General features: G+C 35.9%; 2 protein-coding genes across 6 annotated transcripts in view; one reads left to right on the top strand and one right to left on the bottom strand.

Annotated features, from left to right (window-relative positions):
- Positions 1–12483, bottom strand: part of LOC109227241 (probable protein phosphatase 2C 42) — a 14641-nt gene extending 2158 nt beyond the window's left edge. For 2 of the 5 annotated variants that reach the window (XR_002068245.1, XR_002068246.1), the window contains exons 1-5: positions 11936–12483; positions 10439–10809; positions 9589–9825; positions 8209–8301; positions 7117–7229 (exon numbers count right to left, since the gene is read on the bottom strand). Coding sequence is in view for 2 of the 5 variants with exons in the window: in XM_019392324.1 (XP_019247869.1) it covers positions 8089–8301; positions 9589–9825; positions 10439–10809; positions 11936–12233 (1119 nt within the window). In the remaining 3 variants the exon portion in view is untranslated. Of the gene's footprint in view, positions 1–7116; positions 7234–7659; positions 8302–9588; positions 9826–10438; positions 10810–11935 lie in introns of those variants that run through there. The other 3 variants (XR_002068247.1, XM_019392324.1, XM_019392325.1) reach the window with 3 other exon arrangements.
- On the top strand, positions 1938–6778 carry LOC109227240 (HSP-interacting protein-like). The gene is made up of 4 exons (XM_019392323.1): positions 1938–2381; positions 2843–4808; positions 4898–5112; positions 6407–6778. Exons 2-3 carry the CDS (start codon positions 2879–2881, stop codon positions 5038–5040), a joined length of 2073 nt encoding a protein of 690 aa, XP_019247868.1. The 5' UTR covers positions 1938–2381; positions 2843–2878; the 3' UTR covers positions 5041–5112; positions 6407–6778.

Raw genomic sequence — 12766 nt, 5'->3', positions numbered from 1 at the left:
GGGGAGGGTTTGCAGAAAAACAAAAGAACATAAAATTAAAAATACAAAAAAAAGTAAAACTGGAGCAACTAAATAAATTTCTATATAAGTTGGGTTGAGATACCTTTTTGTTTTGGGTGAGTTTCATGGGTTGTATTTGGGCTGCTTAATGGGTCAGAATGGACTATAAAATATTATGGGTTAATTTGTGCTCTGCCCAAATTGACCCATGAGCTAAAATGTTTGTAATCCAACTCATTAATCTCGGAGCGGGTTAAATGAGTTTGGGCAATGAGTTTGGGTTCAAATTGCCATCCCTAAAATAATTAATTATTGGAGGCTTGAAGTAAATGAATGAAAACTCCATCTTATATGATCACTGATGGTTGGTAGTTAGATGAATGTATGAGGAAGGTAGTGAAATAGAACATGATGCCTTTCTTACATCCACTTACATTGTAAAGAAGTTTCTCCATTGCAACTTGTTTGGCTAAGGTAACAAAATTTCACTCATTTACTTTGAACCTCCAATAATTGATTATTTATTCTTATATATTTTCTAAGTCAATAGAAATTAATACATATTCTCTTAGTAAAGAGAAAGACCTCCCAAAACTAACGTAAAAATAGCACAGTATAGCCAGTTTTTGGATTGGTCATTCAAAAATAGCCAACATTTACGAAGTCAATGAAAAATAGCCACTATTTTGCTGCAACAGAGACCGGTCCAGCATAATATACTGGAGTTCGGTGCACCTGTATATGAACTCCAACATATTATGCTGGACCGGTATACTTTGCTGACTCCAGTATAATATACTGGAGACTGGAGCACCGGTGCTCCAAACTCCAGTATATTATACTGGACAATTATACTTGCTGGAACTCCAGTATATTATGCTGGAGTTCTAGTGTACTTATGATGGAACTCCATCATATTATGCTGGAGTTCCAGCATACTTATCCTGGAACTCCAGTATAATATGCTGGAGTTCAAGCATACTTATGCTGGAACTCCAGTATAATATACTGGCGTATTTTTCGGGTTTTGAACAGCGTTTTCGCTCAGATTTATCTTTACATAAAAAGTGGCTAAATTTCGATTACTTTTAAAACTGGACTATTTTTAAACGACCAGTTGTAAATCTGGCCATCTTTAAATTTCTCCCAAAACTAACATATCCTCTAAGGTGATAGATGCTTCATCATGAGGAAAGACAAAATGTATTAGTTTTCGGGCACCATTTCTCCTCGAAACAAAACAACTGATCCAGGTTTTTATTGAATATGGTAAGTGAAATTTAGTACGAAATCATATATTCTTTTTTATTATGTTTGACAGGATAAGTTCAGCTGATCGGAAAAATAACAAGACTTTGTAAGCATTTGGAATTGTAATATTTGAAAAATAGTTTTGAAAATCAATTTTGATTTCAGATTAACAAATTTATCTCGGCCCCTTATTTTTATTTTTATTTAGGTCTCATCTTTTTAATCTGAATTTACTACTATTATTTTTTAACTGTTTGTTCTTTATAAAGATTTTTACATGCTTGGTCCCTTTTTAAGAACTATTCTCCTAAATGATAGCAGATTTTGTTTATTTCAAAAACAGCATATCTTTTTACTTTTTTAGCACTTTCACACTGATAACTCCACTAACTAAGGGATCCCTCTACATTAATACACTTTTTACTACACTTCCTTTTCCCTCACTCTTCCATAATTTCTTTATTCTCTCCCATAAATAATACTCACCCAAATATATCAAAGATTCTGAAAGTAGAATATCTCAAAAATAATTCCCTCTGCACAATGAGAATTTCAATATTTTTTTCTTTTTTGAGTTTTAAACTTTTTTCTGTACAATTTTATTTTAACTCAAAATATACCTTTAATATATTTCAAGTATATTATATTGTGATAATTTTCACTCAATATTTTTCAAGTTTTGAGGGCATTTTCGTAAACAAACAATTCTTTTAGAAATTGTGCAATATTAATACATCAAACCAAACAATGAATAAGACATATGTCAGCATAACTAATGCAAGCGTAACTAATACCAGCATTACTAATACACCATATTCAGCATTACTCTTATGCACCCTACCAAACGACCCCTAATTTCTAAAATCAATTCTTCTGAATTAAATCGAAAAAGACGACTAGTTTAATTTAAAACCAAATATAAAATCAAATTCAGAGGGTCCTCAGCCTTTGTTCAAAATCATGCAGGCACGTCTTGTTAAAAGCGAATATGACGTGAACGCAGAAAGCCAGCAAATATGGAAGGGAAAAGAAAAGAAATCCTTCATTTTCTATCAACATTTCCCTTTCTCTTCCATAGATGCCACCTTTTGTGTTAGAATCAGACGAGGAACAGGCCAGACAACTAAAAAGTGGAGTATTTTTTTCTTCTTCATGTTTTTAAGGATTCTGTATTAGGACTTTCTCCTCGTTGTTCCAAACATCATATATATATTCTCTTCCCTTCTCTCCCTTTTTTGGGTCCATCAATCACTTTAATTACATTTTTAATCTTGTATCAATTATATGATTTTTTCTATATAGTTGCTTTAATTTTCTGAGCTGAGGGTCTTTCGAAAACAGCCTTTACCTTCATAAGGTAGGCGCAAAATCTACATAGAAACTACCCTCCCCAGACCTCACTTGTGGCATTTCACTAGGTCTTTTTTTTTTTTTTTTTTTTGTGTAGTAGTTGTTGTAATTGCTTTAATTTTCAAAATTCTTTTTTCGTAGCATTCTTATTTATTTATTTTCTCTGGTTGAATAATTAGCATTGCCATCCTTTCTTTCTGGTTTTTAGGACTAAATAAAAGTTGTGAATCATTGATTTTAGGCTGCTCCAGATATTAGCTAATAGGAGTAAACAACCATGGGGAAGCCCACAGGGAAAAAGAAAAGTCATGTAAAATCAAAATCAAATGCTGGAAATGTGAAACATAGTAAAGCTGCTTCAGAGCATAAATCCAAAGCATTTGATGAGGACACAGCTGTGTTTATCAAGATGTCTCAAGAACTGAAGGAAGAAGGAAACAAGCTCTTTCAGAAACGCGATCACGAGGGCGCTATGTTGAAGTATGAGAAAGCCATCAAATTACTTCCTAGGAATCATATTGATGTTGCCTATTTGCATAGCAACATGGCTACTTGCTATATGCAAATGGGTATTAGGGAGTTACCAAAAGCTATAAATGAATGTAACTTAGCACTTGAAGTTGCACCAAAATATAGCAAAGCTTTGTTAAAGAGAGCAAAATGTTATGAATCATTGAATAGGCTTGATTTAGCTTTAAGAGATGTGAACCATGTTTTGAGTATTGAACCTAATAATTTGACTGCATTGGAGATTGCAGATAAGGTTAAAAAGGCAACAGAAGAAAACTTTTATAATGTTGAAGATAAAAAAGTAGTATTACCACCTCTACTATCTGACAATGTTGTAAAGAAAAAGAACAGTAAATTTGACAGAAAGAAAGTTGTTGAGATTAAGGAAGCTAAGGTTGATGGGGTCGAAGAAGAGAAGACAGAGGACAAGGTGGTTGTGGAGGAGAAGAGAAGCGTTGAGGAAGAAAAACCAGCGACAAGAACAGTGAAGTTGGTTCTTGGGGAGGATATAAGATGTGCACAATTACCAGTTAGTTGCAGGTTTCAACTTGTGAGAGACATAGTTCAAGATCGATTTCCAAACTTGAAGGGTGCACTTATCAAGTATAGGGATCAAGAAGGTGACTTGGTTACGATCACAAGCACCAATGAGCTCAGGTTGGCCGAATCATCTGTTGATACCCAGGGTTCTTTAAGACTCTACATTACAGAAGTTAGTCCTGATGAAGAACCTGTGTATGAGGCAATGAGGGTTGAAAAAGATGTGAATCCCAGTATTTGCAAATCAACTATAGTCGCGAAGGAAAGGAGGAAACTGGATAAAGGGCCAACATGCCCCGAGAACTGGATTGTCCAATTTGCAACGCTATTCAAGAATCATGTTGGAGTGGATTGTGACTCATATCTGGATCTTCACGAGACAGGAATGAAGTTATATTCAGAAGCTATGGAGGATACTGTTACAAATGCAGAAGCAGAAGAGCTTTTTGAAATTGCTTCAGCTCAGTTCCAAGAGATGGCAGCTTTGTCTTTGTTTAATTGGGGAAATGTGCATATGTCTAGAGCAAGAAAAGAAGTATTTTTCACAGAAGAAGGTTCTGGGGAGTCTGTGTCTGAACAGGTTAAATCTGCATATGAATGGGCAGAAAAAGAATATGAAATGGCAGAAATGAGATATGAAGAAGCTCTTAGAGTCAAGCCAGATTTCTACGAAAGCCTTCTTGCACTCGGTCAGCAGCAGTTTGAACAAGCAAAACTCTCTTGGTACTATTTGATTGGTAGTAAAGTAGAGTTAGAGACAGGGACATGTGCAGAGATCTTGGAGCTCTATAACAAGGCTGAGGATAGTATAGAAAGAGGGATCGAAATGTGGGAAGAGATGGAAGAACAGTGTCTAAATGGACTCTCGAAACACGATGAATATAAAGCTCAGTTGCAGAAAAGGGGTTTGGAAGGCATACTTAAAGATAAACCAGCTGAAGAAGCTAAAGAGCAAGCTGAAAACATGAGGTCTCAGATTTACCTGTTATGGGGAACCATTCTCTACGAACGTTCTGTCGTGGAATTTAAGATAGGATTACCAACCTGGGAAGAATGTCTAGAGGTTGCAGTTGAGAAGTTTGAACTAGCTGGAGCTTCTCAAACTGATATTGCAGTCATGATAAAGAACCACTGTTCCAACGAAACTGCTATGGAAGGTAAAATATGAATATAGATTTTGTTAATTGGTTCTTTTATGTTTTCCTTGTGTGATTTTCTTTAAAATCTTGCACCTTTTCTATTCCAGGGTTCAAGGTTGATGAGATTGTACAGGCATGGAGTGAAATATATGATACAAACAGGTGGCAAACTGGGGTGCCAGCTTTCAGGCTAGAGCCACTGTTCCGTCGTCGGGTTTCAAGTCTTCATTCTATACTGGAAAATATTTAAATTGCAAAGCTTACGATACACTAAAGCAGAGACAACTGGTATTGTTATTTGGTGATATTTCCAAGTCATTATGTAAGTAACTGCTTCCAAGAGTAGTGTGTTATTGTAAATTGTTCATCATTTACATGTCATTCTGAACTTAATGGTAGTTATGATAACTCAGAGCATGTTATCCTAGAGATTTCTGATGATGCTTTTACTGTCTGTTCTGTCCACTCTTACACAATACAAGGAAAAAAAAAAGTAACTCAAACAGTAGAAAAGGAAAAGGAGGAACATAATATTTGGAGATGCATGTTACTCTGGGTAAAATTGAATTTTCTTGATTAACAATGTTATCATCTTAAAACAGAGATTTTATATACGTCCTTTGTGTTTGTTGTGGTTTGACTTGGGCATTTGCCATATGGTCATTTCAGTTACAATTTACAAGTCAGAATGTCATGTTCGCTTAGTCAGAACAGGACAGGATAAAGAAGCTCCAAATAGAAAGTTCAGAAAGTCTTATTATTGGTCTTTCTAATAGAAGAAGCAGAAGCTAAATAGGACTAAATTTGAAGATTAGAGTCCTTGAGAGAAGAAAACCAGACAGCGAAAAGAAGGATCAAGAAGCTCCTAAAAAAATGCTGCTTAACATTAACTTGGATACTCAATTAGAACTTAGAAGATATTGAATTGATCAACTGCAGCATTATCGAACCAACAATATTCAGTTATAGTTACCACGAGAGGTTCCTTTCGATTGTCATTAACAAATACCCTTGAGGAAAGGGTCTTTTCCTTTTACCATCATCTTCACATGTACCCTGAATATTTATTGTTTAGAATCCTGGCTCACTGAAATTGCATTATTGTTATTTTTGAAAAAAAAATAAAAAATAAATAAATAACAATAATGCAATTTCAGTGAGCCAGGATTCTAAACATTATTGTTATTGTTATGTTAGTTTCCCATCTTACCACATAAACTGTGAGTCTACCAAGCAATTGGATGTAACTTTGCATTACATTCCATATTGCATGGTAATAAAATTCTTCTTCAGATTGTTAAGCTTGGTACGTTAACCTCTTGAAAGTTTTTGATTATTGAAATCCAAATTTAACTTGTTAAAGCTAAGTCTTACATAGCCTGATGATCCTAGTTTTGGCTGATGAAGATGTCATAAGTTGAAAAACGTCCTGCGCTCATAAACTTTTAACATCAGCTGCATAAGAACCTGCCCCTATTGCTTTTGTTTTATTGGAAGAGAGATCATATGTATTTGGTTCCAATAATAACTTATCAGATACATATTAGATTACCTACTGTTGGTTAATTGTAGAAGATGGATCTCCTTCACTGAGCAAAGAATTCATGTTCTTGCAGATTCTTTTTTGTGAATTACTGTCTTCGTGATTGTTATTTAACTTTGGAGCAAATTGCTGTTGCATCACGAGTTTTGGCTTTGAAGACTGGTTCTTTCTAGGATGTCAAGGCTGCTGTACAATCATTGGCTTTTATGGTTTTGGTTAATCTTGAATAGAGGATCCAAGCAAAGTATCTCTTTGTGATTTGCATTATTTGCATTCAATTTTTCACACAGCTAGTAAAGTAAAGCACTGGATTTGTAAGTCTGTTGTAAATAGAAATAGCATACTCAGTTTTCATCTGCACTCAATCCCATAGATTTTGTATAATGTATTTGTTAGAAATTGTCCTCTTTCATATCATATTCTAGTGTGTCTCTGTTGAAGATTCCGTTGTTTCTTTTTTACTTTCTTTTTCCCCTACCTTTCGAAATGCTCGGCTATAGATAGCCAAGAGAACTTTATGCCATTGTTTTCAGTACTTACCGTTGTTATTGTTACCCATCCACATTGGAAAAGGGAAATAAAAAGGGGAAAGTAAGAGAACAATAAAGACTGCCTGCGGAAAAGCAAGGATGTGTCAATAGGGCGAACATATTTTATATGTAGTGGATTTGGGTTGCTTTTGGCTCCAACCTTATATATGTGTGTGTGTGCGCGCGTGAGTGTGTGTGTGTGTGAGAGAGAGAGAATCCATTAGAATTGGTATATTAAGAGAATTCAACTTACTGTTTCAAGAGCGATGCTCCTCAAGCTAGTTTGAACTCCAGATCCAGGGACTCTAACACCTGGATCCGCCCCTACTTGTCAATCTCCAGATAGTGCTTTCGGCAGGAAACCACCTAACTAAAAAAATGGAAAGTAAGAAATATGACTGTACACAAAATTAGATGAGGTTGTTCACTATAATAAGATGGTGGAGCTAGAAGCAACAAAAGAGGAGCACACATAGTCAAAGATGAGTTTGGGTTTTTTTCTTTCTTTTCCCCCCCCCCCCCGTTTTTTTTTTTTTTTGAGGAAGGCTGGTGAAGCTCAAAATGATTTGAATAAAGATGAGATATTCAATATCAATCTGCAGATGGGCTTGCAAGATGGGAAAATGAACCCAATATTTCTCAAGTTCTTGGAACTAAGGCACCATATTCCTTGTGTTCTGTGAAGAATATGATTCCTGCAATAAAGAACTACACACACAAAATCTAAGAGGAGATAATACTGAGGTTAAATTCTAGCAGATTATTCGACTGGCCAAATAAATGTTCTTTTCAAAGGGAAATAAGCTGTTTTTCTTCTTGTAATCAGGGGACCAGCCAATTAAATAATAAGAACACAGCAAAATCGTCTTTCGAGTACAAAAGTGCCATTATTCTCTTGTGGCCAACTTTTTCTTGCAACGATGTTACAAAAAAATTAACAAAAAACTTCTGAATACAGAAGCAAAAACTGGTTTACAAAATAAATTAATAATGAAAGAAGGCTGTTACATAGAGGTTGACTGTATCCAAAACTTTTAAATTAGCATTATTCTTGAACTCCATCTACACAAGGTTTGAGCAATTCAAATTATAAGCCTCTTCAAAGGAAAAAAGCACTCGTATACACCATAGTTGCTTCACTGATGCTAGCTGCTCCTGAAGCCGCATATCAAGGAAAATTTTGGTGTTGTGCAAGAACCTCAAAAATATTTGATTCCTTCAACATTCAGTGTTCTAGTGCACTACGTATAGAAAGTGGAGGATCTTGCACAACGCCTCTATATATGAGGTCATGGTTTAAGAATAAAATAATGACAGTTATATCGTCATGAAAATGACGCCGGACCTTTTTGCCGATGTTCCGAAGATCCGAATATCGCATCTCTCTCTTTTTGGCAGCTTCATGGAGAGCAGCTTTAACAAGCCTCTTTGCACTTCCCTGTATTTGCAAGAAAATCATGAGCATGAAACAGTGAGAAGATGTGTTTTTCATATTCAAGAATGCATACCAGAATATGTCAATAGGGCCAAGGAGTTTAAGCTATCTCTTTGAAAGAGTCATAATGTGCAATATGTGTCTACACACACACACAGGGAAATCTCGAGTGATAAGACTTAAAGAACTTTAAATCCGTTAAGAAGCAGAAAACCTCGCCTAATACAGAAGAATAATAAAAGGTCTAATTACATAAAAATAAAGTGAACCGTAAAAGAGAAAAAGGATAAGACTTCAGTCATTTGATATGGCAGAGAAAGATGATACGAATACAACTTAACTGAGTTTACAGGATTACTCAGAAATTACTTAGCAACTCAATGGAGCTTCAACTATGTTCTCGAAGCTTGAGTAGCTTCATTGCTGGTGTGCTCCCAAGATCAAAGTTATATTTGATTATCATGCAAATGGTATAATGCTCTTCTAAAATATGCATAATATCTTGATACACTTCTGTTACTTTTTCTTTCACCATATGGATAAAATACACACAGCAGACGCATATCAATCTAGAAGGTCTGGGCATTTCATTTAACAAAGATCACGAAGAGGCATGGTCCCTACTTACAAGAATTGAAAGAGATCAAAAGAAGAATAGAACTCGGAAGGGGAACAAGACTGTATCTCTCACCTCTGAATATAAAGGAAAGAATTCTTTTGTGTTAAAGAGATAGAACAACAACAACAACAACTACCCAGTAAAATCCCACAGAGTGGGGTCTGGGGAGGGTAATATGTACGCAGACCTTACCCCTACCCCAATGGGCAGAGAGGCTGTTTCCGAAAGACCCTCGGCTCAGAGAAAAAAAAAATGAAAAGAGAAGAAGACAATTCATTAGTCACTCCATTAGAAACCATAATAGTAACACAAGCAAAACAACCAAAAGATAAATGACATGCAAGTGTTAAAGAGATAGACTTTTCAATAAATTATGACAGAAGAAATAAGGAGAATATTCAGGGTAGAAATAATGGAAAGAGATTAGGCAAGTCATCTACAAGTTGCTGAAATTCTAATTGGAAATGCCAGAGGGCTTGACAACCTAGAAGACGAGTAAAACCTGAAGATATGGTTCTTGAATTATCAAAAAAGAAAAAACCAATTATGTATATCATCAAATGTAAACATGTATTTTGAAGTCATAGCCTGCCCATGAGAGAAGTGTATGAAACCTAAAATGTGGACTCAATATGCAGGAAAAGTGTAATATTATGGTGCATAGAACTTACTTTACGAGGATGACTCTGAACAATTTGAACGGCCTTCTCATTGCTCAAGTGCTCCCATAGACCATCAGAAGCAAATATGAGGAAGGAGTCATTTGGGTGTAGAGGATGTGTTAAAATTGATGGAGTAGCCAACAGGACAGGCATGTTAATGGGTTCAGAAACTCTGAATTTTCCGTTTATTGGTTCCCTGCAATACTTGGCGTGTTTAAGGTAAACATCACCAATGGATCTTGAGACCTGCAGTCAGTTAAGGAGACCGAGTTTGACGTAAGTTACGAGAATGAATTCTAGTATCCATGAAAAGCAATAATTGTAGAAGAACTTCAATTTGAAAGCATGACATGCAGGTACAAACAGACCAACCATAGACTAATAGTGTTCTCAGCTAACAATAACCTCTTTATCCTATTGATGAAAATATAAAATCCATGAAACAGTAGATATTTTGAGAGGCATATCAATTTTTCTATAAAGTATGAAGTCATCTTGAAAGTTAAAATCTACTTTTCTACACAAAATTCCGTTTAGTTTAGTTCATTATTACACCATATGGGCATCCGAAGTATGGTAGTTCTCCAGCAAAAAGTTGAGGTAAGCTCAATTTAAAATTATATACTGTAAGTGGCCATAGGCCCTAGCAAATAACATCATTCTTACCAAAGTCTTTTGTTTCAGATATAACTTGGCGGAAACTCTGCCGTACGAAAATAATTAAAGCTGCAGATACACGTCAAAGTTTCTATGCATAACCTATGCACGGACCAAATATAGGAATATGGGGAGTACGGGGAGAACTTGGAAGGTTTTTTTCATAATTTTATAAAAGATTTCTTCTTATAGTTGATTTTACCTGAATTATTCCTTTTACCCTCCAAACACCATGTCTAAGAACAACGATTTGTGGATCATTTGGATGCAAGTCTTTTAGCTCCCACCTAATAGACTCAATGTTGGCATTATGCTCCGTTGAGAGCTGTATAGCAGCAATTTCCCCAGTGTTTCCAACCTTCTTTCCAAGGACTACACGAGAGTCACCAAGATTTGCTACAAAAAGTGTCTGCTGATATATAGCTCCAACCAGGCAGCATGACCCCACTGTCGCCATCTGTGGTCGAGAATTCCAATTTTCTGAAACAAGAGAAGTAAACCCTCTCTCTGTCTCAAGAAAGGCCCTTTGAATTGTTTCCGCTGTTACAACACCATTTCCTTCAGCTGATGCTGCTGCGTTAAGACTAAAATCCATCAAACCAACATAAAGCTTTCTTTTCTAAAGGCCAAATCTAAAATATTTAGGACAAAGGGACAGACTGATTTTACAAAAACAATAGTAGCATCCACGGGCACTTGAGCCCCCTGGTTTTTGGGGATTGGGGAGTTAGAGATGGTAATGGAGCCGAACAGCCAAATGAAGGGTAAGGACCACCCTTCTCCAATATTTCACAGGATCACATCAGCAAAGTAGATGGAAGGAATTTCTTTTTTCTGCCTCTGAACTGTGAGTATTTAAATTTCATCCATGAGTACTCTTCATTTGTGAAATATATTGGGCATTTGTTTGAGTTAAATGTTTACATAGTTACATTTCCTACCAGTAGAGAAATACGCACACTTTAAAAGAGTAATGTCTTAACGACAAATGAAACCAATGACAGAAGTAACACTGCTTCAATCCCAAACTAGACGACATCAGCAAAAGATGTACTACCTAAAGACAGAATTTCTGTAATGAGGATTTTCAGGAGTGATTTTTTTCAATTGTACAATGGTACTGCTAGCAGAAATTACAAGCTTCGGTGATGCAGCTTATCTAGTAGTAGAATGAAATGGACCTAAATAAAGAGGAATAATACAAAAATATCATATAACCAAGGGCAAGGGGTGCCATTCCTTTTGTCCCATAGGTTCACTTAAAGGTCAGTGGTTCGAGTCAATAAGCAAGGAGGCCATTCTCACCAAAGCTCAGGAATTTACTTTTCTAGTTAGAGACCGACATCATGGGGCTAACGCAGAATCCACTCAAAGGATTCCCTCCAGCCCTGTAACTTCAACTAATTAGACTTATAAGGCCTAGCCTTTCCTCATTCTTGAAGCAACATTTCTTAATAACCCGATGCACAAAGCATCCCCATTCACGCAGAGTCCGGGAAGGGGCGCACCCACGGGGATGAATATAGACAGCCTACCCTAATGCAAGCATTCTTGAACCAAATTCTCTGCCTCAATCGACCTTCCCTACTTCAATCGACCTAACCAACTACTAGCAAATTTAACATTTTTAACTAGTAAGAAAACAGACAAAAATTGGCAAAACACACATTAAGAAAAGAAAAACAAAGAGAAGATGAACCTTGGAAATGTCGAAATAAATGATCACAAACATAACGAGCAGTGTCAGGGCCGCCATGACCATCATAGACTCCAACAAAAGTTCCAAAGGGACCTGACTCTATCTGACTTTGATCCTCTAAAACCTGATTGGCTTGCACAATTGCCATTGAGAATTCCCCACTACCGTACTTTCCAATATCATGAAACCACAACAACCCATCTTTCCCAAATCCACCACTGGAATTGGAACTTGAACTTTCGCCTCCCCTACTTTCACTTGTATCACTGTAACTCCAGCATCTTGGTAGGAAATTCATCAAGTTAAAGGTTCATTGAACTCAACCCCAACTCAAGAAAACTTCCAATTAGTTCAAGATTACAAACTCAATTATATTTTCTTGAAACAATACTGTTTTTTTTCCTTGGGGGTTAAAGGACAGTTGGATATGGATATATAGATACACTATATATATATGTAGAGGACCACGAGGATGTAGATTGGGGGCCAGAGGGAGGTGGGGGTGTTGGTTGGAAGAGGAACAAGAAATAGAATGTGTTCATTCTTGTTTTGTCGGCTTACGTAGAATTCATTGCTATAAAATCTACTACTACGCTCTGCGTGCGTCTATACATGTAAAAGCAACCTACATATACATATACTATACTAATACGGTATATATGGAGGTTAAGAAAGATAGAGAGCCTTTTAAAATTTATAATCTAAAATAAACTATAATAAATATTTATGTGATTGTATATTATTTATTAAGGTTAAAATATAAAAATTAAATTATTTTTAATATAAAAATCTACCATTTTATTTTGGAACAGACTAAAAATAAAAGTATAT

Source organism: Nicotiana attenuata, chromosome 6 (genome assembly GCF_001879085.1).
Source record: "Nicotiana attenuata strain UT chromosome 6, NIATTr2, whole genome shotgun sequence".
NCBI classification, from domain to species: domain Eukaryota; kingdom Viridiplantae; phylum Streptophyta; class Magnoliopsida; order Solanales; family Solanaceae; genus Nicotiana; species Nicotiana attenuata.
This window is presented reverse-complemented; position numbering and strand designations above follow the sequence as displayed.

What these genes read in the sequence shown, in the direction of transcription:
- LOC109227240 (XM_019392323.1), top strand. Translation starts at nt 2,879, where the DNA reads ATGGGGAAGCCCACAGGGAAAAAGAAAAGTCATGTAAAATCAAAATCA. An exon ending in CAACGAAACTGCTATGGAAG is followed by an intron (nt 4,809 to 4,897) that starts GTAAAATATGAA and finishes TTTCTATTCCAG; the next exon opens with GGTTCAAGGTTGATGAGATT.